The sequence below is a fragment of the Parambassis ranga genome, chromosome 17 (assembly GCF_900634625.1).
Source record: "Parambassis ranga chromosome 17, fParRan2.1, whole genome shotgun sequence".
Classification (NCBI taxonomy): domain Eukaryota; kingdom Metazoa; phylum Chordata; class Actinopteri; family Ambassidae; genus Parambassis; species Parambassis ranga.
The window spans coordinates 7,677,211-7,699,132 of NC_041037.1; the positions used below are offsets into that span (position 1 = coordinate 7,677,211).

Sequence of the window (21,922 nt, forward strand, 5' to 3'; positions counted from 1 at the left end):
TTAGCCTCGAGGTCAAGTGTTGTAATTACAAGCAGAGCTGCAATTCGTGTACCCAATACATAGGCTACAGTAGTTTTAAAAACTTTAATGTCTACATGCTTATCTTTATTAAATTTAACAGCACTGGTATTTCTTACAAAAACAATACATGAGTCATGTGCCTGTGTTGTTTAATTATGATCAGTTAAAAATGATCTAAGCAGCGTTTCTATATCAACCTAATCAACCATGTCATCAGTCTCACACCATCTAGACAGGATATTTCATTATTGAACAGTTGGTGGTTAATGTTCATTTAATGGCAGTTAATGTGATTGTTGAGGTCATAATAGATCTAATTAACAACATGTTAAACAATGACCCCATACAGGCCTGTGCAGACGAGCTGCTTCTGTTTGACTATTGTCAGGGGGTTCAAGTGTCTGTCTGTGCTGAAATGTTGGGAACCTCTTCTCCCTTGCGTACCCCACTGACCTAGATTTCAATTGTTTTCTGCCTGAGACAATAGGAGAAATGGTTTCATAACCGAACACAATACCTGGGTGTTATTCAACACGATTGTTGTTAAGGTTCTCATTGTGGTGTGAGTTTGTGCCGTGCATTGTGTGTTCTTCTTCATGTATCTTGCTAAAAGCAACCGGCCATTGACAAGCCACTTCAACAGATGATTGTGCATTCACATGACATTCTGCAGACTCCACACAGACTTATTAAATGAACAGTAAGTAGACTGAGTTTGTTGGTTGTCATGCACAGCACAGGTCACCTTCCTCAAAGGCCCATTTCTGAGCAAACCCAAACCCAGCCAGCAGGTCTGTACATTGACTTGTATTTAGGAGCAAAGAAGTCTTTTCTTTAGCTGTAAAATTGCCTCACACATACATGATTAGCTTAGATCAGTAAATATAAAAGATTAGGGCTGATATTTGCCTCCCAGGACAGCTAAGAATACAATGTTCCCTCCTGTATCCTGTAAGGGCTGTGCCCACAGTGAAGTCAGCTTCGTATGTTGTCTGTAATATAGGTAATTTTTCCCATTAAATACAACATTAGATCTGTTTTGCAAGTGGTTGATTATATATGCAACATCTCCCAGTTATGGAGACAGATGCTCCATGTTTTAGTGGATCAATGAAGTAGGAGTGAGCAGAAGGCAAATTAATCACAGAGCTTCAAAGGCAAACTGGTGAAGGGAATGAAGTGATGAAAGAGTGCCGCCCGTTTGTCCCATGCCATTCCCTGCTCCGCTCCGCCTGATCCTGCTCTCTGATCTCTGGGCCATTGTGCCGCACGGGTGCATAGAGGGGCCTGTGGCACACAACAGAGCATACACACATCAACGCTGAATGTCGGAAAGCTTCGAAACCACATCCTTTAGTTACTAGAGTTTGTCATTCTGTATCTAAAGTATGTTTTCTGTACTGACTGGCTGCCATCTGAATGCAAACTTTCCTCAAAACATAAACACAGTCACACACCAACACACACTGCATGTTGTTGTCAGTGTGTGAACACTGTCAGTGCAGGCTTGTGGCAGCACTGGACGGCTCTCTTTGATAATGCAGCTAGATTCAGCTGCGGCTCTTTCTTATCATTCAGCCAGTTAGTTGGCTCAGAGTTGACTCCAATTTGTACTCCTACTTTGGGTTAGTGGTCAGCACAGACATCTATCTGTGTCCAGCTACACTGTGATCATTCCCAAAGTGCAGAACGTTTTGTTTTTGTCAGTTTTATACAAGGATCACTTTCTTTGAAAATCTAATGGAGAGTATCACCCTATTACAATTTAGGAGATGTTTACCTTGCCTCCTCATAAAACTTATCATTCAATAGCATTATTTGGTTGTAGGCTGTGGCCATTATGCTTTACATTGCTAGAAATCACACTTTTATAAAAGAAGAATTACACAAGGGCAAAACAAAACCAAACTTAATATGTTTAATCTTACCAATACACCATGTTCCTGAGCAGTCTTTTACTGTATCTTTATGTAACAAAAGCAGAGTTCAGCAGAGAAAGACAAAAGTGATGTGAACGGACAATATTTTAATGGGGGGAATAAAAGACTGTAAGTGATCAATGGAGTCGGCAACCAAGTGATGCCCGGGGGACAGCTTTGATGTGGGCATCCTCAGAGGGACGCCGGGGACAATACGCTCTTTGATGCGCATGCAGAATGGCAGACACTTCCCTCTCCCTCGCTCCTGCTCTCTCACACTCTGTCACTCAACCTCCTGCTCCCGCTGCTGCGGCTCACCCGTTGGGGTGCTTGTTGACGTCTATTTCAGCATTCCTCTGCTCCAGTGTCACATAAGCACCTATCCTTATCTGCATTACTTTCTTCCTCTCACATTAATTAATTCGAACAACACCCCCTTCACTGCTGCCCAGCCAATCATTCTGCTTTCCCCTGTTCACCCGCCACCCTCCTCCCTATCTGGATCTCTCTCCCTCCCTCTGTCTCCTTTCATAAAACCAAACCTCTTTGTAATGTCCAGCCTTGGCAAGTTGCACCCGATTTGCTGTCACAGTCTTAATGAATTCATCTGTTTGTGTATTGGCCATGGGAGCATATCTCCCTCCCCTCTCCCTCGCCCCTCTTTCCTATCCTATCCTCCCTCCCTCTTACTGGTGTTCCCCTGGGGACTCTATATATACCAGGGACAACTCCAGGCACCTATTGTTCCTCTAAGTAAACTTACAGACAGATGCCCTGCAGCAGAGTGTGGGAGAGAGCCCAGAGAGTCAGGAGGAGGGAGACAGTTAGTGTTCGCATAGAACCACCAGACAATAAGGACCTGGAAACACCACGGACGAGCCCCACTTCAAGCACCTCTGCATCCTCTTCAGTCATCCCGGGTGTCCCCTGCCGGTCTGCTTCTTGTCACTGTGGAGTGGAGGTCTGATGCTCTGACACCATGCTGCAACTGCTGATATCACTGCTGCTTATGGGGCTGGACTGCTTACTGGGAGCACCGACAGGTAGAGAAGTCTACAGGATGCCACAGAGTGCACTCAAAGGTACATGCTCCAAACTTAAAGCTTTACTGTTTTGTTTTTATTTAACCAGGGTAGTTTATGTGAAAAAAAAGTAATGCTTGGCACAGTATTTGGGATTTTCTTTTATCTAATATTTAAAAATGAGATTCGTTAAAATCCTCAGAGGTGGAACCGAGCAACCAACAAATGATTATATTTTATTGATACCTTCTATAAAGCTTCAAATGTAAATCTCTTAAGGAGATGAGCAGGGAAAACACCTGCCTGTAGAGCTGTTTGAGTGTCATTTACATGTGTGATGTCATTGGATTCTTGACACATGTACTGTCTAGAGCTTTGCCTGTCACCCAGTCTAGGATAGTCATTCGTACATTTATAGGATTTTATTGAAGATGAGCAAATGTCCCACAGTAAAAGAAGTAATAGTACATACTAGTATAGATCAAAACACATATTAAGGCTGAAACATTTCAGTACTAGTCTACATAAACTTAATCCAATGCATTAGAGGCTTTATTTACTTCAGAGAATCATGTCAGATCCTGCTCAGTGTTATGGGACCTCTGGCCTTCTCTGGTTGAAGTGCTGAGTACAGCAGAGCCTTCATACAAGCGGCTGGTGATGGCAGTGTGTTTGGAGTGTTTAGAACAAGGGATTCTGGGTCCCAGCCGCCCCAGGGCTGACAGCCCGTGCCCTTAGGGCCCGTCCCTGCCCACCAGCCTCTACCCGCTCAGCCCTGGCCTTCTAATTAAGTCTTCAATCAGCATTGTTGTTGTTAGTGGCCTATCCTGTGATGTGGTGCGACACAGAGGGGGGGCTGCAGGGTCGGCAGCCTGATTGAAGTGTGTCTGTAGAAGCCTTACCAGCGCGCTGAGCGTGAGCTAGCTTGCCTAAAATGCTGCCAATGAGCTCAAACAGCAGCATGAGAAAAAAGGGGGCTACTCACACACACACATACCGGAAAGCTGCACCAGTTCATTCTAGTGCTCACATAGTGTTCCCACAGCAAATCACTGTCTCCCATGTAATCTTTTGCCAAAACATGCCTCCACATCACTTTTATAAAGTTAAAAAAATGTTGTCATTACAAACGTTTTGATGTTTACTAAGAGACAACACCTAAAATATGCCGCTGTCACTTCTGCTCTAAAGTTTGTACATGTTAGATTGATTGCAATATTTATCTGGCCATGAAATGGTAGTTTGCAGATTTGTATATCTTTAAAACATGTGGCGCTTCTCCTGCAGCACTGTCTGATCGTGGAACTGTTGTTCTGGAAGCTGCCATGGCGAGTGCACTGTCCACTCTTGAACATGCATCTTTGGAGAGAAGCCGGGCTGAAGCAGGCTGCCGGGGCTGTGTTCCATGCCTGTTTCAGAACTGTGGTCAGCTCTCAGGGTCCTGCTGTAAGTATAATAAGACTCTTACTACCTTTTCATACTCGTTCATCTTTGAGTCATACTATGAAGGCTTTCTTCATCTTCATGTCATCCAGATGTTCCCTTCATGTCCTACAGCGTCTCCTTCTAGTGCCTTATCAGAGCCAACTTGTGATATCATCGGTAAAGCCCAGAAGTTTCAAGGTGAAGCGGAGCGGAGCTGGGCTCTGAGTCAGGCCTGTGCGTACTATCAGCATCGCTGTCCACCGGGTGAACTGGACAGCGAGAGCTGCATCAGGATTATGGGTGAGAGCTGCAGCGCCCGTGTCCTCCAGTGCAGCCTGCTCAACACAATGCAGAATCTGGAACCTGCTACACAGACACATGCACAGGGTGAGGGAATATGTACATTCTTACAGATCATGTTTAGTGTTTACCTAGATGACTTTTTGTGACCATCAGCTCCCCTCTGTCTCAGCAGCAGTGTGTGGTCAGAGATCATCTAGGGTGCAAAACATCACACAGCCCCGTTCCAGGATTGTGGGTGGCTCCCCTGCACCTCCAGGCAGCTGGCCTTGGCTAGTCAACCTGCAGCTGGATGGTGGTCTGATGTGTGGGGGGGTATTAGTGGACAGCTCCTGGGTGGTCACTGCTGCACATTGTTTTGCTGGGTAAGTGCGCTTTATAGCGATTTGCATGTCTGTCTTTTTCGTCTTCCCCATCTCATTCTCAGTGTCCTTGACCTCCAACAGAAGCCGGAGTGAAAGCTACTGGACGGCTGTAGTGGGTGAATTTGACATCACCAAGACCGACCCTGATGAGCAGGTTCTCAAAGTGAACCGTGTCATCCCCCATCCTAAGGTCAGTATTTCAACACCAACATCGGATAAATCATCAAATTGTTTAACTGATCAATGCCTTACACTCTATTGTGTTTTTGCAGTTCAACCCAAAGACCTTCAACAACGATATAGCGCTGGTGGAGCTGACATCCCCAGTGGTCCTGTCTGAACATGTCACCCCAGTATGCCTCCCCTCTGGCATGGAGCCACCCACTGGCAGCCCATGCCTGGTGGCAGGCTGGGGGTCTCTTTATGAGGGTGAGCAGAAGTTATTGACGTGTTTGTCACATCCATCAGCCATTAGAACTTTAGCATCATCTTGTGGCATTTTTCTCTAAGATGGGCCATCTGCTGATGTGGTGATGGAGGCCAAAGTCCCCCTTCTGCCTCAAAGCACCTGTAAGAGTGCCCTTGGAAAAGAACTGGTCACAAACACCATGCTGTGTGCTGGATATCTCTCTGGAGGCATAGACTCCTGTCAGGTGGGCAGAACAGCATTAGTTTCTAGTGTCTGAAAGGTTTCAGATCTTTCAGGCAGGTGGGAACTGACTTCAGTTATCGATTTTCTACCATCTCTAGGGAGATTCTGGAGGTCCCCTGATCTACCAGGACCGAATATCCGGTCGCTTCCAGCTCCATGGCATCACTTCCTGGGGAGATGGTTGTGGAGAAAAAGGCAAACCCGGAGTATACACACGGGTGTCCGCTTTTTCTGACTGGATTCAGGCTGAAATACAAAGTGAGTTGTAGGCCACAGTAAAGTAATTTAAAAATGCTCGACTGACTGACTTTCAACAGACTGAAATACTGATCAGTGTCTTCTGGTTTTTTAGAGTCGTTTGGGAGCCGGGAGCCAACATGTCCGGAGCTCCTAAAGACAACAGAGATGACAGAGGAGGAGCAGAGATCAGAGTTTAGCTCTCTGTGTCGCTTCTATACCCTGACCTGTCCTCCTGGTCAGTCAGCCAGTGCCTGCAGCCGAGCTGCAGAGGACAAATGCCTCACCCGTTTCAAAAAATGCCGTGAGTACTCTTATGGATGTAAAACACAAACCAGTAAGTTTTAAATTTGATGTGAGAATTCTGATCCTTTCTTTGCTCTCTTTCTGTCTAGAGCTGCGCTCATTCTTGCAGACCCTGTTGGACTTGCTCCAGAGAGCTGAGGACTACATCAGGGACAAAGTGGACTTGACTTTTTTCACCCAGACTTTGCCTCAGCTTGTGGAGCATATATACAGCACAGCCTTCATTCACACCAGAGAGAGGAGGGACCTCAGCCTAACCCATGGCTTCACACTAATTGAAGGTAAAGAGCGGACAGATAATGTTATTCTACATTAAAATTAAAATCTTAGAGGTCGGTAGTACTAAGGTTGTTTTATTACGTTGCAGAACAGCTAGGTGGAGCTATGGTGCCAGCAGAAGAGCAGAGTCCCTCTTCAGTTCCCCCTGCCTTGTTCAGAGATGTCGGCCCTGCAGTGGATGACTGGGAGACATACCTGAAAAACATGGCAGATGATATGGATAAACAACATGCTGGCGTCTCCTCCACACCAAGAAGACAGGAGGACAACCTCTTCTCCAAGGTAGATATGATTGATTAGTGTTACAAAAATAAAAAGGCTGCATTTTTCATGATTGAAGAGCCATGTAATGGGACGATTGTGGCTGAAAGAATGAAGGAAATAATGGTTATTTACAATATTTATTCACACATCCTATTGAAAAGTGGTCAAAGCCATCAAACAATTTGAACCAGTGGTACATAAGAGTTAATGGGTGTCATCATTTGGATCTGTGTTGTGTCTTCACATGATGGATTTATGTTAGCCAAATCCTAATATCCAACTGTATTGTCATCTTGCACAGGACTTCTCTGTACTACAGCTGGAGGGTAAATATCGATCTGTTATCTCAGCTCTTCGCTCCAAAATGGACTCCAGAGCTGCTCCTCCCATCCTGCACTTGGACACAACCTACCTCCAACCTCCCAACAATTCACCTTCTCTTCCTTCTTCCACTGGCGCACCAGTTCACCTCAGTCCCTCCTCATCCTCGTCAGGATCCCAGGAGCCATGGTCACTTCTGACCGCTGCCATTAATAAAATTGAAAAATTAAGGACACAAGATGGGTCGGAAGATGCGTCACAAAGTGAAATTTCATCCAGTAGAAATGCTTTTCCTGGTGAAAGGTGGAGCACCACATTAGAGGATTTTACTTTTGTTGAGGATGGAGATGAAACAAAGATGAAACCCTCAGAATTACCTCTGTTAGTGCTGCCCACAACAGCCGTCCAGCCAGTCACTGAGAGTGCTCACACAGAGACAACTGACCCCCGACTGACTGGCAAGACTCTAAGTCTTCACAGAAAGTACAGGAGCCTTCTGCACAAGAGGCAGATACCCGGGACAAATGGGAAAAGTATGTTCCACACCTTGCTCTTATAAACTTTTAATTAAGCATTTGTAATAAAATAATCTTATTTGTTCATGGATTGATCTTATTGCACAAAGGTAATGTTTTTGTTTTTCCTCGTAGTTTGTCCTGGAGTCAGAGAGACCTCACAGCAAGTCGCACAAGTCAGAGATTCTTACAGCTGGGTCTTAAACATCCCAAGCAAGAATCTACGCATGAACTTCCAAGAGGTGAATGTTTACAAGAAATAGATGCAGTCACATCATTGTAAGACTTTTAAGTATGTATTTTAACTTGGTTTCCTTTAACTTTTAGGTGTTAGTTGATCTCAGCTCCAAGAATGAACGAGGGCTTTACCAGGCGCGGGTCAGAGCTGTAGTAGGAGGACGACCACTGACGTTCTACAGTCTTGTAGGTCTGGAGAATGACTCGTTCTACCGCAGTGTCCCGAGGATCATCGCCTTGGCACTGGAGGCGCTCAAGTCTTAACCTGTGAGAACTTAAGGGAGAGATAATGGCACCAAGTCATGGAAACACACACACACACAGACTTCTTCTGCCGTCTCCTGTGAAAAGCATTATGTTGTTTTCCCCCCATCTGAGACGAATGGAATCAAACAAAAAAACATGAATGTATCAATGGAATTATTGACGACCTGTCACATCGCAGGTTTTTCATGTGGTTGCAATCTTGTCTAACTTATGAATCTGTACAAAATAAGTTATTCATGTTGTCTTTTACAAAGGTTGAGCCTCTTGTGAAGCACAGAGACTGTATATATTATTCATGTTATCTTTATTCTTACAATATTTATTTGTATAGGGAAAAGTCTTTGTATTTTTGTAAAAAAAAAAGATCTATATATAAATAAAACTGTTATTAATGCTATGGCATGTTGTGTTGTGTTGAGACATTCAAATCAGCTGTTAATCTCAGTATTTTCTCCAGAGACCTGAACATAGTCCCACAAACACAGGTTTCAATGACTCCAGTCCTTACACCCCTTAACAGTAAGCTTTACCGTCAACACAGCAGCTGCTGTGCTGCTGACAATAACACCTCCCTGTTTTTTCCCCTCATTTCCAGTATGGGGAATTGTAACTAGACCCAGAACGACACTGACGTTAAGCATTTCTTTCTGTCTCTAATGAGCCACAACATTTGAAAATGAGTTGTACTCGTTGAGTTTTGCTCTCCTTGTTTTTGTCTGCCAGTCGCTGTTTGATTGTAACTTCACAGTTACATTTTTGGATCTACTGAGGTCCTAAAAGTGGATATATACATTGAGATATGAGTGAAACAGCTGAGTAAACACACAGACAAATACTTCTGTTGCAAAACATCAGCCCCTGTGTGCTTCTGTGTGCGCTCCCATCATAGCAGGACACACACAAAGTAATGACAGGCAACAAATGTGCTGGCAACCTCCACAGAGACTGATCAGTCATCACAAAGGCCTTGCTGTAAATGGACAAGTCTTACCACCTGTTCTCCTGTCCACTGTATGGCTTTTTTTAACTTTGTGGCCAACAGACGCACACACCATGTCTCCGTCTCTTTATCATCTAATATAATCCTTTTATTGTATGGAACACACATTTAACTATGACTTCTGATGGAAACGCTGCTTACTGGCTTTTAATAGCCCACTGCTATGCTAAATTTGCCTTTTTAAGACCCTACATTACTTTGTTCATGTGGACCCCTAACTGACAATAGCCAGGTGCACTGAACAGAATTACAATACATCTTGTGGAACACTGGAGGGCAGCCATGCACACAGTACAATGCTCAAACTGCCATGTTTCCAATGTGTGTGTGTATCAGTGTGTGTTGTGACAGCTGGCTATGGCGTACTGGAAATACACTTTTAGATTTACCCTAACAATCATCAACAACCCCCATCACCCTCCCTAACCTAACCTCACTAAACACTCCCACCAGACCGAGCCCTGACTTCTGCTGGGAAACACACACACACACATTCATACACACATAGGCCAAGTGCCAGCAACTCCATCTAGTTGTGTAGATGAGTATCAGATTAGTGATCACAGCTTTGTCTCGGACGCCACCACAATATTGCACGCACACACTCACACACACTGATGGATTCTGGATCTCCATGCTCTCTGGCGATCTTTGTGAGGATGTTTATGGTTTCTGCCACAGGTAGGGATGCTCAAACTGCTGACACATTTTGGAGAACTAATAGGGTATCTTTTTAGTTTAAAGGGATTTGCATGGTGTGGTGTGACTCAATAAAATATGCTGTTTTACAATTCAAAACCTTTAATCAGGGATTCTGTTTCAATGTGACCGATCCAAGTAACACAAAGATGAGCAGTTTGTTCTTTCAGTAGTATTATAATACTCACATTTGTCTTTTGTTGTGATAATACAGTTATACTGTATTGTTCTTCTGACATTTAAACAGTGTTCTGCTTGCTTGCTAAAGATTTGCATTTGTTTTGATTGTTTACATAATTGTTTACCTTTTTCAGTTATTCCTTCCTGTCCTGTTTGCATGACGGTAAATTCTCTGCAAAAAGTCTGACATGATTGAACATTCAACAGCAGTCAATGACATAGACTGAGCTGCAGTGCGCATTAGATCCTACATTTCCCATAATGCACTTCAACAACATCACCATCTTTCTGTAGAAGAGATGGCTGTTGTTTATACCCAAATTCTGCCCAGTGCTTTATTTGTATATTAGTGTGACCTTCTTGTAACACATAACATTGGCACAGGACAGTCTGTGTCTACAATGAGCTGCTGGATTTGCACATGTTGCAGGGACAAAGCCTCCAGGCCTCAGCATTGCCTGAATTCTGGGGTCAGGGCAGGACATCATGTGATACAATTTATAGAGCAACCCTTTACTCTCTCTGCAGCATCAGCACTGAATCTTGAGGGAGAACTTTTCAAGGATTTGATGAAAGGCTACAACAAGAATGTTCGACCAATGGAGAAAAGTGGAGACATCACCCAGGTCTCCATCAAGATGACCCTAACTAACCTCATCTCTCTGGTGGGTGGAACCCAGCCTGGTGTTTTTGATCATCAGTGTTAGTGGCTTTTCTCATTACGTTTGTTAAACTGTGTCTTCATAGAATGAAAAAGAAGAAGCCCTGATGACCAGTGTCTGGATAGAAATGGTACACATAACTCCTCTGCTTTGCTTTGCAGTGAAGGTAATTTTTAACTGACAGCATTTATGTATGCAGAACTGGTGTGACTACAGGCTCAGATGGGACCAGCCACCAAGGTCAGATCTGTACGGGAACATCACTTCTGAGTTACGTGTGCCCTCCAAAAGCATCTGGCTGCCTGATGTCATACTGGAAAACAAGTGAGTGTATCTCACTTCACATACAGCATGTGGCCTTATGTTAATTTTAATAGACGGGATGTTTGACTTTCTCTCTTTCTTGTCCTGGTCTGCAGTGTTGACGGACAGTTTGAGGTAGCACTTTACTGCAATGCACTGGTGTCTCCTAACGGCTGTGTGTACTGGCTGCCTCCTGCCATCTACCGCAGCGCTTGCGCCATCACAGTAAATTACTTTCCCTTTGACTGGCAGAACTGCACCATGGTCTTCCGGTGAGTGGAGATCAGTAAGCAGCACAAAACATGACATTTCATGGAAAAAATTCTTCATTTGATTACAAAAATATCAGACGACAGCAGGATGGGGGATTTTCAACTCACATTCTTTTATTATTAACATGTTGACGTCTGATTTCTTTGTGCTGTGTCCAAACCAAGGACAATGCTTCCTTTATTCTTTTCACAGCACTGTCTTGTAAAGAAAAATAGATGTTTGTATTTGTCATGGAGACAGACCACATGTTTTCTGCCTGTGTTCAGCTCAGAGACATACAGCGCCAATGAGATCGAGTTGGTTCTCAAAGAGGAGGATAACCACACACTGGAGTGGGTGGATATTGACCCAGAGGCTTTCACAGGTAGCAACATTTGAGCAATAGATTCTGAATAACTGTACAAAAAAACAATAAAAATCATGCTTTATTGTACTCTATAGGACAACCAATGACCTGTCCTTAGGCGTTATGAAGTAAATGCTTTGGGTATTTGTTGCAGAGAATGGAGAATGGGCCATCAGACACAGGCCAGCCAAGAAGGTGATCAACAGCCTGTACACTAAGGATGACCTGGAGTATCAGGAGGTGGTGTTTTTCCTCATCATTCAGAGAAAGCCTCTCTTCTACGTCATCAACATTATTGCTCCCTGCGTGCTCTTCTCCTCCCTTGGCTTGCTGGTCTACTATTTACCTGCTAAAGGTTTTTTTTTCTTACTTAAAACTTTCATGTCTGATCAGTAAAATTACCTCAGGATTCTTGTGTATCTTCATTATTTAGATTGTCTCACAGTTCTACCTGAATATTTTGCAGCTGGTGGTCAGAAGTGTACCATGTCCATTGCCACTCTTTTGGGCCAGACTGTGTTCCTCTTCCTTATTGCTAAGAAGGTTCCAGAGACTTCAAACGCAGTGCCTCTTATTGGGAAGTAAGGTTACCGTATGCTGATCATAAGAATACAGTTCAGCCTGTGCTGACCTACAAACCGGTGCTGAATTTATGAACCTCTGACTGCAGGTATCTGATGTTTGTGATGTCTGTGACGACCATGGTGGTGATGAATTGTGTCATAGTCCTCAACGTTTCCTTAAGGACCCCAAACACACACATAATGACAGACAAAGTCAGAAAGGTGAGTCAACAGGAGCCAAAAAACAATAAATGTCTGTCTCTGGTTTTCTATCTAACCCCCATGTCACTCTCAGATCCTCCTAAACATCCTGCCCCGGCTACTGAGGATGCAGATGAGACCCTGGACACCAAACACTCATGAAACTCCGAAAATCCCTGAAACTGGAAATGAGGAAACTCTCTCTGCAGGGAGGAAAGGTGTGTTCCTGGTCCCTTGCCGACGTCGCAGCTCTATGGCTCTCATCACCAAGGCAGAGGAATACTCAATGAGAACAGCTCGGTCTGAGCTCATGTTCACCAGACTCAGAGAGCGAAATGGATTGATGAAATCTGTGTTAGAAAAGCTACGTAAGTATTTGACATTTGTATGCAGGAAAGTGTTGTTCTTCTTGCATGAAGGTTTTTTTCTTGTTTTGCACCTAGGTGATGGGTTGGAGGGTGGTACAGCCGAGCAGCTCAGTACCAGTCTAGCAAAAGCCTCTCCAGAGCTGAAGCAGTGTGTGGCCTCCTGCAAACACATAGCAGAGACTGCACGACAGCAGAGCAACTTCCAAAATGTAAGCCTGATCACAAAAGGTGTTTGATACGTTTGTGGCCTGATGTCATTTTAGAAGCCTTTCTTTGTAGAATTTGGCACCTTTGACATCCAAAGTGTGATTAAAAATGCCAACCACTGACCTGCTTCTTCATCTCTGGGAGGGGTTCTGAGATTAAAAATCAGGTGATGTCTTGGATGATGTCAAATGCACATTCCTGGGCGGCAGCCATCACTCTCAGAACTCTCAGAAAACAGATCTAATTGCATGTGCATGTGACAAAGGGCCACAAACTAACAATGCACCCTCAGATTTTGCTCCATATCCCTAATCCCTAATTTTAACCTCAGGAGAATGAAGAATGGTTCCTGGTTGCCCGAGTGATTGACAGGGTCTGCTTTATCATCATGGTGTTGGTGTTTTTCATCGGCACTATTGCAATCTTCCTGATGGGCCATTTCAACCAGCCGCCCTCCTCACCTTTCCTCGGGGATCCAAGGAAGTATCTTCCTTCATTACAAAATCTAACTGATACACCTGAGAATGCAGTACGAGCAGATTTCTTGGGGTAAAGTAGAAGGAAGTTTTTCCACAAAGTAGGAATGTGACAGTGTCGGTCAGAATAGTTTCAGCGACGACCTAGGCGCAGACACTGGAGAAGATGAAGCCAGTGTCAGATGTGTGTGATAATGGATGCAAGCTGTTACTGACTGTGTTTTTGTTGCTGTTGACGTTTATAAAATTTAAGGCCATACTGGAGTGAAACATGGTGTTGATCACACATGTTGAAAGCCAGATGTTCAAAATCTATGCTTTTATCAATAAATTGTGATCAAATGATTAACTAATCAAGTCTTAATCCCCCCTTCCCCTCCCTCTTGTTTAACAATATTTGTGAGTCCAGTGAAAAGTTGGGACACCCCCAACCTACCGCATACACACACACAGCACAGCCCCCCACCTCTGGAAGCAGGATTTCAATTACATGGCTGAGTGGTGCTTTTCTAGAATAACAAAAGGCAGATCCGGCTGGTTGGGATGGAAACAGAGTCGGGGTGAGACAGAGCTGTGGGACAAGAATTGGAGTGAGATGTCCACACGCTCACAAAGCCAAACATTGCTACGTGAATCCTCACACAAACACATACAAACACAAACACATACACAGGTGGTTAAGGAGGCTGACACTTTAATCCCTCCTGCTCTTGGGTTCTTCCTTCTCTGAGGCTGATGAAGAGCAAGAGGCTTTTGATACTCTATGTTTTCCTTCTTTTGAATCAATACATAAGGAGTAACAGCTGCACAAAGATTTTAGCCAGTTCACCCCCCTGTTGGATGAGCTTCAATTAGGTGTTGAGCAAGCAGTGTAGACTGGGAGTGCTGGTGTGTGATTGGGAACAAAGAAGAAGCGCAGGCTGGCTGCTATGGTAAGGAGGATGTTTATGATGCTACCAAGGAGCTGTCTGAAAGAGACGCTGTGAGGCAGGGAGAACGCTACCTTCTTCAAGACTTTCTGTCACGACTAGAAGATTGTCTGAAAGTCACATTTTAAAAGGTAAGCATTTAATTCATGAACTGAACTTAACTTTTCCATTTAACATTTTATGTAAATAAACTGTTTTTGACAGACTGTATTTTCAGTTTAAAATCATGTCAGCAGTGACCAGTCAGCCTCTTCCCTTTGGTCAACTTGAGCGAGAGAAACACATCCAGATGATCTTCCGAGCCTTCCAGAAGCACCATAGTTCTTCCTGTGAGTGCCGCCCTTACACACCTGGACCAAAATCCAACCAAACGCTGCCTGGCTGGAAAAATGAGGAGCAGATGTCGACTCTGGATCCAGAGAGGAAGGTTGACATGCAGCTACCAGAGAAACTGAACAAGCTAGGGCTGGAGGAGCAGACACTTGGAGGTTCAGCAGAATCTGACTTCATGTCTGTGTTGGAAACAGTCAGTCAGATTCATATCACTGCCAGGCCTGAGCTGCAAGGTGAGAGAGTGCTGTGGCGTTTGTGTGTGTAACTGCATTGTAAGATTTGTCTGCTTGAAGAGAAAACTTCTTATTCACCGCAGGTCCACAGTGTGTTTCCAGGAGGATCTACAGCATCACCACAGGAGGCAGCAGGTCACAGCTGGCTGTGGCTGTGGAAGGTAAGACCAGGGCTGCTCAGCTATATGACTATTATTAAGTACATCTCATCAGTTATGAAATAATTTGTTTCCCGTTGATCTCTCCCTCCTGTCAGAGAGTTCCTGTGTGTGCCTCCAGTGTTGTGGCCCAGCTCGAGCATGTTCCTCACAGGGCTTTGACTGTCAAGGCTGCCAGATCTTTTATTTTGAAAAGCCCCTCAGGATGGATGCCTGCTGCTTTGGCTGTTGCCTGATGGAGATGAGAGCCTACACACCTCAAAAACATCTTATTGGCACTGTATGTCAGAGGTAAGCATGTAATACGGTTCTGTTACTCTTGTATTGTTGCAAATTGTTTGAAGTTGGAACAGTTAGAAAAGGTGGAAAAATCCAACAAATTTGCATTAGGTTACACTGGGAGGCATGGCTCTGTTCACACTCCTGCCTTTCTGTGTGCTCACATGGATACAGCACACAGCTGTGAAGAGAACAGAGCATGCATCGTTAAATTCAGGAACAGAGGAGCTGGGTTACAAAGTGGCTTGCAGAGGTAGAGGAAGAATAGCCAGAGATACAGTAGTTTAAATAGAATGCCCAGTGTGAGATTTGTCCAATCAGATGTGCAGAAGAGAATCAGCTGAGCTTTCTGATCAGCTGCTCTGCCTGGGATTTTAGGATCTCTAAAACGACATGCTCAATGTTAGCAACATTAGTTCAGTTCACTTAACATTTTAAAATGTCTGATAGACATGTGATAAAATGTCTTTTTCTTACTATTAAAATGTTTTTCATTAATAAATGGGTGATGACCATTGCAGATGAATACCAACGGATAGCTCACAGAAAAAGTGGTTTTCTTTGTTATAAAGAAAAACTCCTTGTTTTCTGTTAAATGTGTATGTTGGAGGATAAATACACATTCTCTATATAATAATATTAATTGCAATACTTTACATTCTCAGACTGACCAACTTGTCATGCGAGCCATTTTCCATGTCACTCCCAGCCTTCAGCCACCTTGATGCTCAGGCCTGTCTGTAAATAGCAGTGAGTGCCTTTAACTGGTCTAAGCAGCCAGAGTGTAGTCTAAACCTGGGAGACTCAATGCACAAAACAGCTGTCTGCAGAGACACACTGATAGAGCTGCACTGGGCTCCATGGGAAGGAATGCGGCATCCTTCCTAATGGGAATGTTGGCTGATGGGAGGAATGGCAGCACCTGGTCTTCTGTAGCCATCCAAAATACTTCCTTCTTCATCTGGCCTGAACATGCCTCCAGGCTTAGCTGGGGTGCCTTTGTGTGTCAAATTTAGAGTTTTCCACGAAGCAACGCTCAATGAAGTTGTATCCAATTAGGAACGACCTGGCAGAGGTTTCAGTGACCAGAGATCGACTTGGTATAAATATTCTCTCAGTTGTGCTCGAATAAAGCATGCCCCAGTTTGAACTCCTTTGACACTAAGCAAACAATGGTTTTGGTGCTGCAGAATCATGACAGCTGAAAATGTGATCAACCAAGCATCAAGGCTGGGCTGCGCCACTGTGTGAAGTACTGGACAGTGCATCTGCCAGGTTGCTTATTGAATGGTTACATAAGGAAGTGTGTTAAGTTGTGTTGGCTGTGTGTGTTTGCAGGTGGAGCATGTTTACCCCTCTGCTGGAAGTGTGTGATGCAAAAGGTGCACCTACGATCAGGATCCAGGGCTCCTGTTGCCCATGCCGATGCTTCACCAACCAGCAGTTCCAGGTATTCATATTTTATTACATAATGAATGTATGCATTCCCTTGATGCACTGTTTTCACATGTGTCTACATAATACTCCAGATTGTCTCCAACATTGGTGAGAAAATTGGCACAATATGGAAGAAGTGGCCCGGTTTCAATGAAGAACACAACATGGATCATGAATATTTTGGGCTGGATGGTGAGTTCAACCACAAAAACAAAACAAAAAAATAAATGTATTTCCTATTTGATACATGTTAATATGAACTCCAGCAAACTGAAGAGCAAGGCAGCAATTTGTGTTGATGGATGAACTAATAATGCCTGCCAGGAAAATGTGGAACTTCAGTCATTGTTTGTGTACCACTACAATTTTACTCTTTATTTTACTTTATTTGATAGCATTAATTCTGACATTTGTGGATCTATTTTCATCCTCTAGTGCCAGTGATGATGGAGTCACACACCAAACTCCTGCTTCTAGCAGCCACTTTCTTGCTGGTAAGCATTATTACAACACCTACTTAGTATTGCCCGTTACACTGCAATTGCCACAGTTAAGCTTTATTATCGGCATAATGTGTAAAACAAGTAAAACAGTTAACAAAATAAAATGTATTTCTGTAAGTATTCTGCACAAAAAATACTGTTACTGTTTAGTTTTTTTAGAGTTTGTATATTTTAATGCATAGTGGAACCAATGTTAAATACTTCTGTAATTGTCCCTCCTTCTCTTCAGAATCACATGTTCTTTGAGATGAGCTGATCGTTGTGAAGGACTCAACACATCGTAACTGCCACCATGTGTAAGAAGCGTCCATTTATAAAGCACAACAGGACACTGAACCTGCTTTAGCAGCAGATGCATATTTAACATTTATTGCTATAATCCATCAAGTGTACATCCATCAGTGTTTCTTCACTTTAGACACACACCTGCACCCATCATCACACCACCACATAATGGGCAGCATTACAGTTTTACAACAAGGTATCCTTCTCATCATGGGTCCAAAAGAATACTCCCCCAGGATAAAAACTATAACAGACCTGGGCCCACTTCTTTTACTACAAAATGGAAAAGGAGTGAAAGTCAGGGTTTCAGGAATCCTAAACACCTTTGCTGAGAACATTAAAGCAGCCCTTCCCTTTGGATTGTTTAAAGGCAGGGTAAAGACAGATCTGACAGAAGGGAAACCTGGTTCGGGTCAGGCTTGAGGCCAGGCACAGTGATTTAGGCAGCTTGGCAGTTCATTCTAAGGAAGCCGCACATAACAACCTTCTGCCCAGCACAGGATGGTTATCATCCTTTGGGATTCGACTTCCATGTCAAAGATGGAAAATCATAGCTGATTCCATTAATTGGACTTTATTTACAAATATATTGTACACAATAATAATCTTTTCTATTTCAAAATGAACAGAGGACCTGTAGTTAAAATACAGCACTGTAATAAAATAACCTGCAACCCTGTTTGAGTCCCAATAAAAGAGATTAACACAGACTTACTCCAACGGCAGGCGTGAAGCCCTGTTAAGCAATAAAATCATATCTGGCATTACAAGGGATTGGTTTTGTTGGATTTTGTCAAGTACACTTTGTCGACAGTTGATGACCAGATCAGCAGACGTCAGTCACATTAGCCTTCTTCTCGTGGCAAGTTAACAGATGTTACATCTTGAGTTAAAAAATAAAAAAAGTCAAAAAAAGCACAAGGCTTTGTTCTTCTCTGGTTAATTAAAAATATTTCTCTCTTCGTCTCAGCTCAGTTTGCTGCTGAAAGGCTTTTCTGTTCATTTCCAATTGGACACAAAGAAGGAATGGTCTTCTAGCCTGGTCTGTTCCTGACTTGTTCCAGTCAGTGTCGACCCATGCAGAGGTTTCCTTCCCTGGGCTCGGCCAGCACATCGTATAGACACACACCTACAGTACACAACACAAAGACAGTATGAGACAAAGCATAAACTAACAGTAAATCACTTTAACTAATGCAGCATCAGCTCTCACTCTTTGTGGAGAATCTCAGGGGGCTAACGTCCACCACTAGCATTCACCAGACCATGGAAGTCTTCCCATGCTCTGAAAGCAGAGGACGACACAGCACATCATCATTCACAATAACAAAAAACTTCACAAAAAAATCATGTTTTCTCTATAGACATGCTGCAGTGATTCACTGAAACAGTACATCAAACATTAGGTAGCTGCATCTCTGTTATTTTTTTTATATTAATCTAGAATTAAATAATGACATTTTTGTGTTTTCTTGGCAGCATTCAAATTCTTAAAACACATCTAGAGGAAAGAAGAGTCTTGCTAAAGGAACTGTGATTGACTTGAACACAAAACAAAATGAGTATTTAGCTGTATGATGAAACAGATTCAAGTAAGTATGAAGAAAACTTAAATAGCACCTTGACATTTTTAACTAAAATACATTTATTTATCATAAAGTTATCATATTATAAATCTACATAGAACCTGCAGTAATACCTGTAATATGATTTGCAACAAATGGTTATGTTTATTATCACTCATTATATTTATCAACTTAACATATCAAATGTACAGTGATTTAATCAGAGAGAAGTAGCAAATCTAAGATGTAAAGCAACATTAAAATATCAGTTCATGTGTAGTCAATGACTCAAAGAGGAAGTAAGAATGTGGGCATGCATTTATGTTCGTGTTATAGGAAGTGAAGGTGGGAAGAAAATAATAAATCAAGGAGACATACATACTTAATGCTGTCTGTATGTGTCTTGTACTCCATGATGGTGTTGGGCGGAAGGTTAAGAACTCTGCGGAGGGTGTCTCTGATGCGGGCAGTGGTCGCCTGGTCACTAGCCGTTTTGTTCCAGATAGATATGATGTCCTCCTAACAAAAAAGAAGACATCTGACCATGAACAAAGGCGGCAGCTGGCAATCACACACAACAGGTGTATGTGTGTTGGCGGGTTTACCTGAAAGCGTACAGACACCACAGCCCCGCAGATCTCCTCTCCAACCATGAACTGCTCTCCTAACATGGCCAGGATCAGGTTCTCCCAGCACCGGGATGCCAAGCCTTTCCTCAGGCGGATGATCCACTTCCCACCCATTTTATTAGCATCATCCTAAAAAACACACAAAGTTTCAAAGTTAGTCTTTTGATTTACAGACCAAAGATTAGATTCAATATTCTGTATATGCCCACCTCCCACATGGGTTTAATGCCTTCTTTGAACAGGTGGAAGTCACTATGGCCTGTCAGGTCACCAGGTCGGATCATGTGACTATAGAAGCGCCAGAATTGCTCCACCTGGGGAAAGGCGAGAAAAAAAAATACTAGAAAAGGGCATTTCCTGAAGAAAATGCAAGTGTGATTGCTGCAGCTGAAGGATTGCAACTTTGAGAGCTTGGCATGCGGAAACGATCCGGAATTAGAAAATTCTGAATACAAGTTTGATAGAGCAGCATCTAATGAGCGTTTCAAGACTAAAATGGAGTCTGTAGCTTGAAATTTGTAGGAGGAGATACATTTGGCAGATGACACAGAAATTGCTTAATATAAGAAGAAGAAGAAGAAGAAAGAGGCTGCCGTTGCTAGGCAATCACACTAATAACAAGAGTTTGATTGCCTAGCAACGGCAATTCTGACTCACAAAACCAAAATAATATGGCATATTCCATATGTCTTAATAAGAACATGATTGCAGATATATCAGAAAATGCTGTCTACATGGCCCACATTAAATATTCTAATATTTGGATTTGTAGTGTGCATGAAGTTATACTGTCCAACAACTGTGAGAGAATGAGTCAAGACTCAGCCTGTCTAAGGTCATAAACAAAACTAAAGAGTATCCCCTTCCCATCTCAGCCCTAAAAAGAGTTTAGGAGGAGTGACTGACCGAGGCAAAGCTGCCAATCTGTTTGATGTTCTGTTCATAGCTCTGAGTATTGGCAGGCCTCCCTGGGGTGCGTCTGGAGTACCAGAAGGTGTAGTTGTACTGAAGGGGGTGCTCTCCTGCCCCTGGAACCACCATCTATGGGAAAAACAAGAAAGAAACTTAAGTTTAAAAGCTGCATGAACTGTGCCTCTGTGGCATTTTTTTAACAACAGCCTCACTTTTTTCTTTGAGGTGTTCTGTTCCTTGTCCTCGTCGTCAGTTTTTTCCTTCTCACAGTCTTTCGGTGAGCCTTGGTCCTGGTCGTGATCTCCACTGTCATCATCTTTCAGACTGGAATGACAGAAAACATTGCACAACATTGTACTTGTTTAAACTAAGAGGTATCTACAGCTTGTTGACGAAATTAAAACGGGTTGTTATGGTAATATCGTAAACCATAATTCCTGTTGAACAGTGTTCCAGTTTTATCATCTAGTGTGGTGTCAGTGAAATAAACAGTGCTAGAACATCTGAATACACTCATCAAAACTCAACTATAAACTTAAGGGAGGGTTTACATTGCGCTGTATTAGTTTAAGCTAGCTAAACCAGAAAAACCTGCGTGTAGTGCGTGTACATTTATCCCATATTCTGCAAAGCTGTACACCGATAATAGTGCAAATATTCACTTCTTTACTTCAGCTACCCTGAAGGTTAATAATAACTTCTAGATACAAGGTTTATCTTCCTATATTTACGGCCCGCAATAGTTCAGATTCAGCCGTGCCTGCACGCACCTGACTCTGCCACTCAACCACTACTACAACGAGGACTAGGGGCCTGCCTGTCTTCGACCGGGCTAAGCTACGGCTAACAACACAGCACATTCTCCATCATAAAGCTCTGGTTTCTCTCTGTTGTTGCCTCTTTTCATTATAAATGTACTCATGTGTGCGGACCTCGCTCTCGTGTGGGTTTAAAAACGCACACGGAGCATGCAGGACCATGCAGTAAATCTGACACACCTCTTTTCCACACGCCACGGAGCTTTTTCATTAACCTTACGCTCCCCACTGTATTTACATACAATCCTCCACGCAGATACACCACAGAAACTTTGCATTACTCACGCGTCAAATTTGTTGTTCATTATTTTCTAGGTGGGAGCCTTTCGGAGTCCGACCACAGCCTCCTGAATTCCGCAGGAACGGCGACGCGCACAGCAGAGGCACGTGGGCGCGCATGCCGTGCGTTAGCCATGGTGATGAGCGTGAGAGG

The 21,922-nt window shown here is 43.3% G+C and overlaps 3 protein-coding genes across 4 annotated transcripts; 2 read left to right on the forward strand and 1 right to left on the reverse strand.

Moving 5' to 3' along the window:
* Positions 1-9,617: 9,617 nt before the first annotated feature.
* On the forward strand, positions 9,618-14,055 carry chrng (cholinergic receptor, nicotinic, gamma). Its single transcript, XM_028427713.1, has 12 exons — positions 9,618-9,811; positions 10,538-10,674; positions 10,757-10,801; positions 10,871-10,995; positions 11,091-11,246; positions 11,514-11,611; positions 11,748-11,948; positions 12,060-12,174; positions 12,264-12,378; positions 12,452-12,725; positions 12,801-12,934; positions 13,264-14,055. Exons 1-12 carry the CDS (start codon positions 9,748-9,750, stop codon positions 13,483-13,485), a joined length of 1,686 nt encoding a protein of 561 aa, XP_028283514.1. The 5' UTR covers positions 9,618-9,747; the 3' UTR covers positions 13,486-14,055.
* A 508-nt stretch (positions 14,056-14,563) lies between these two features.
* On the forward strand, positions 14,564-17,635 carry LOC114449650 (phospholipid scramblase 3). Its single transcript, XM_028427464.1, has 7 exons — positions 14,564-14,903; positions 14,987-15,064; positions 15,160-15,352; positions 16,679-16,790; positions 16,870-16,969; positions 17,213-17,271; positions 17,510-17,635. The coding sequence occupies exons 1-7, from the start codon at positions 14,564-14,566 to the stop codon at positions 17,534-17,536; spliced, it is 909 nt and encodes a 302-aa protein (XP_028283265.1). The 3' UTR covers positions 17,537-17,635.
* eif4e2 (eukaryotic translation initiation factor 4E family member 2) lies at positions 17,634-21,896 on the reverse strand. Of its 2 annotated transcripts, none has more exons than XM_028428384.1 (8): positions 21,775-21,896; positions 20,884-20,995; positions 20,666-20,800; positions 19,969-20,073; positions 19,736-19,888; positions 19,513-19,649; positions 18,779-18,850; positions 17,634-18,694 (listed from the first exon to the last, which is right to left on the reverse strand). In XM_028428384.1, the coding sequence occupies exons 1-7, from the start codon at positions 21,792-21,794 to the stop codon at positions 18,802-18,804; spliced, it is 711 nt and encodes a 236-aa protein (XP_028284185.1). In that variant the 5' UTR covers positions 21,795-21,896; the 3' UTR covers positions 17,634-18,694; positions 18,779-18,801. The 2 variants fall into 2 exon arrangements, with proteins under 2 accessions (XP_028284185.1, XP_028284186.1); XM_028428385.1 differs by having other exon boundaries at positions 19,509-19,649.
* Positions 21,897-21,922: the final 26 nt, after the last annotated feature.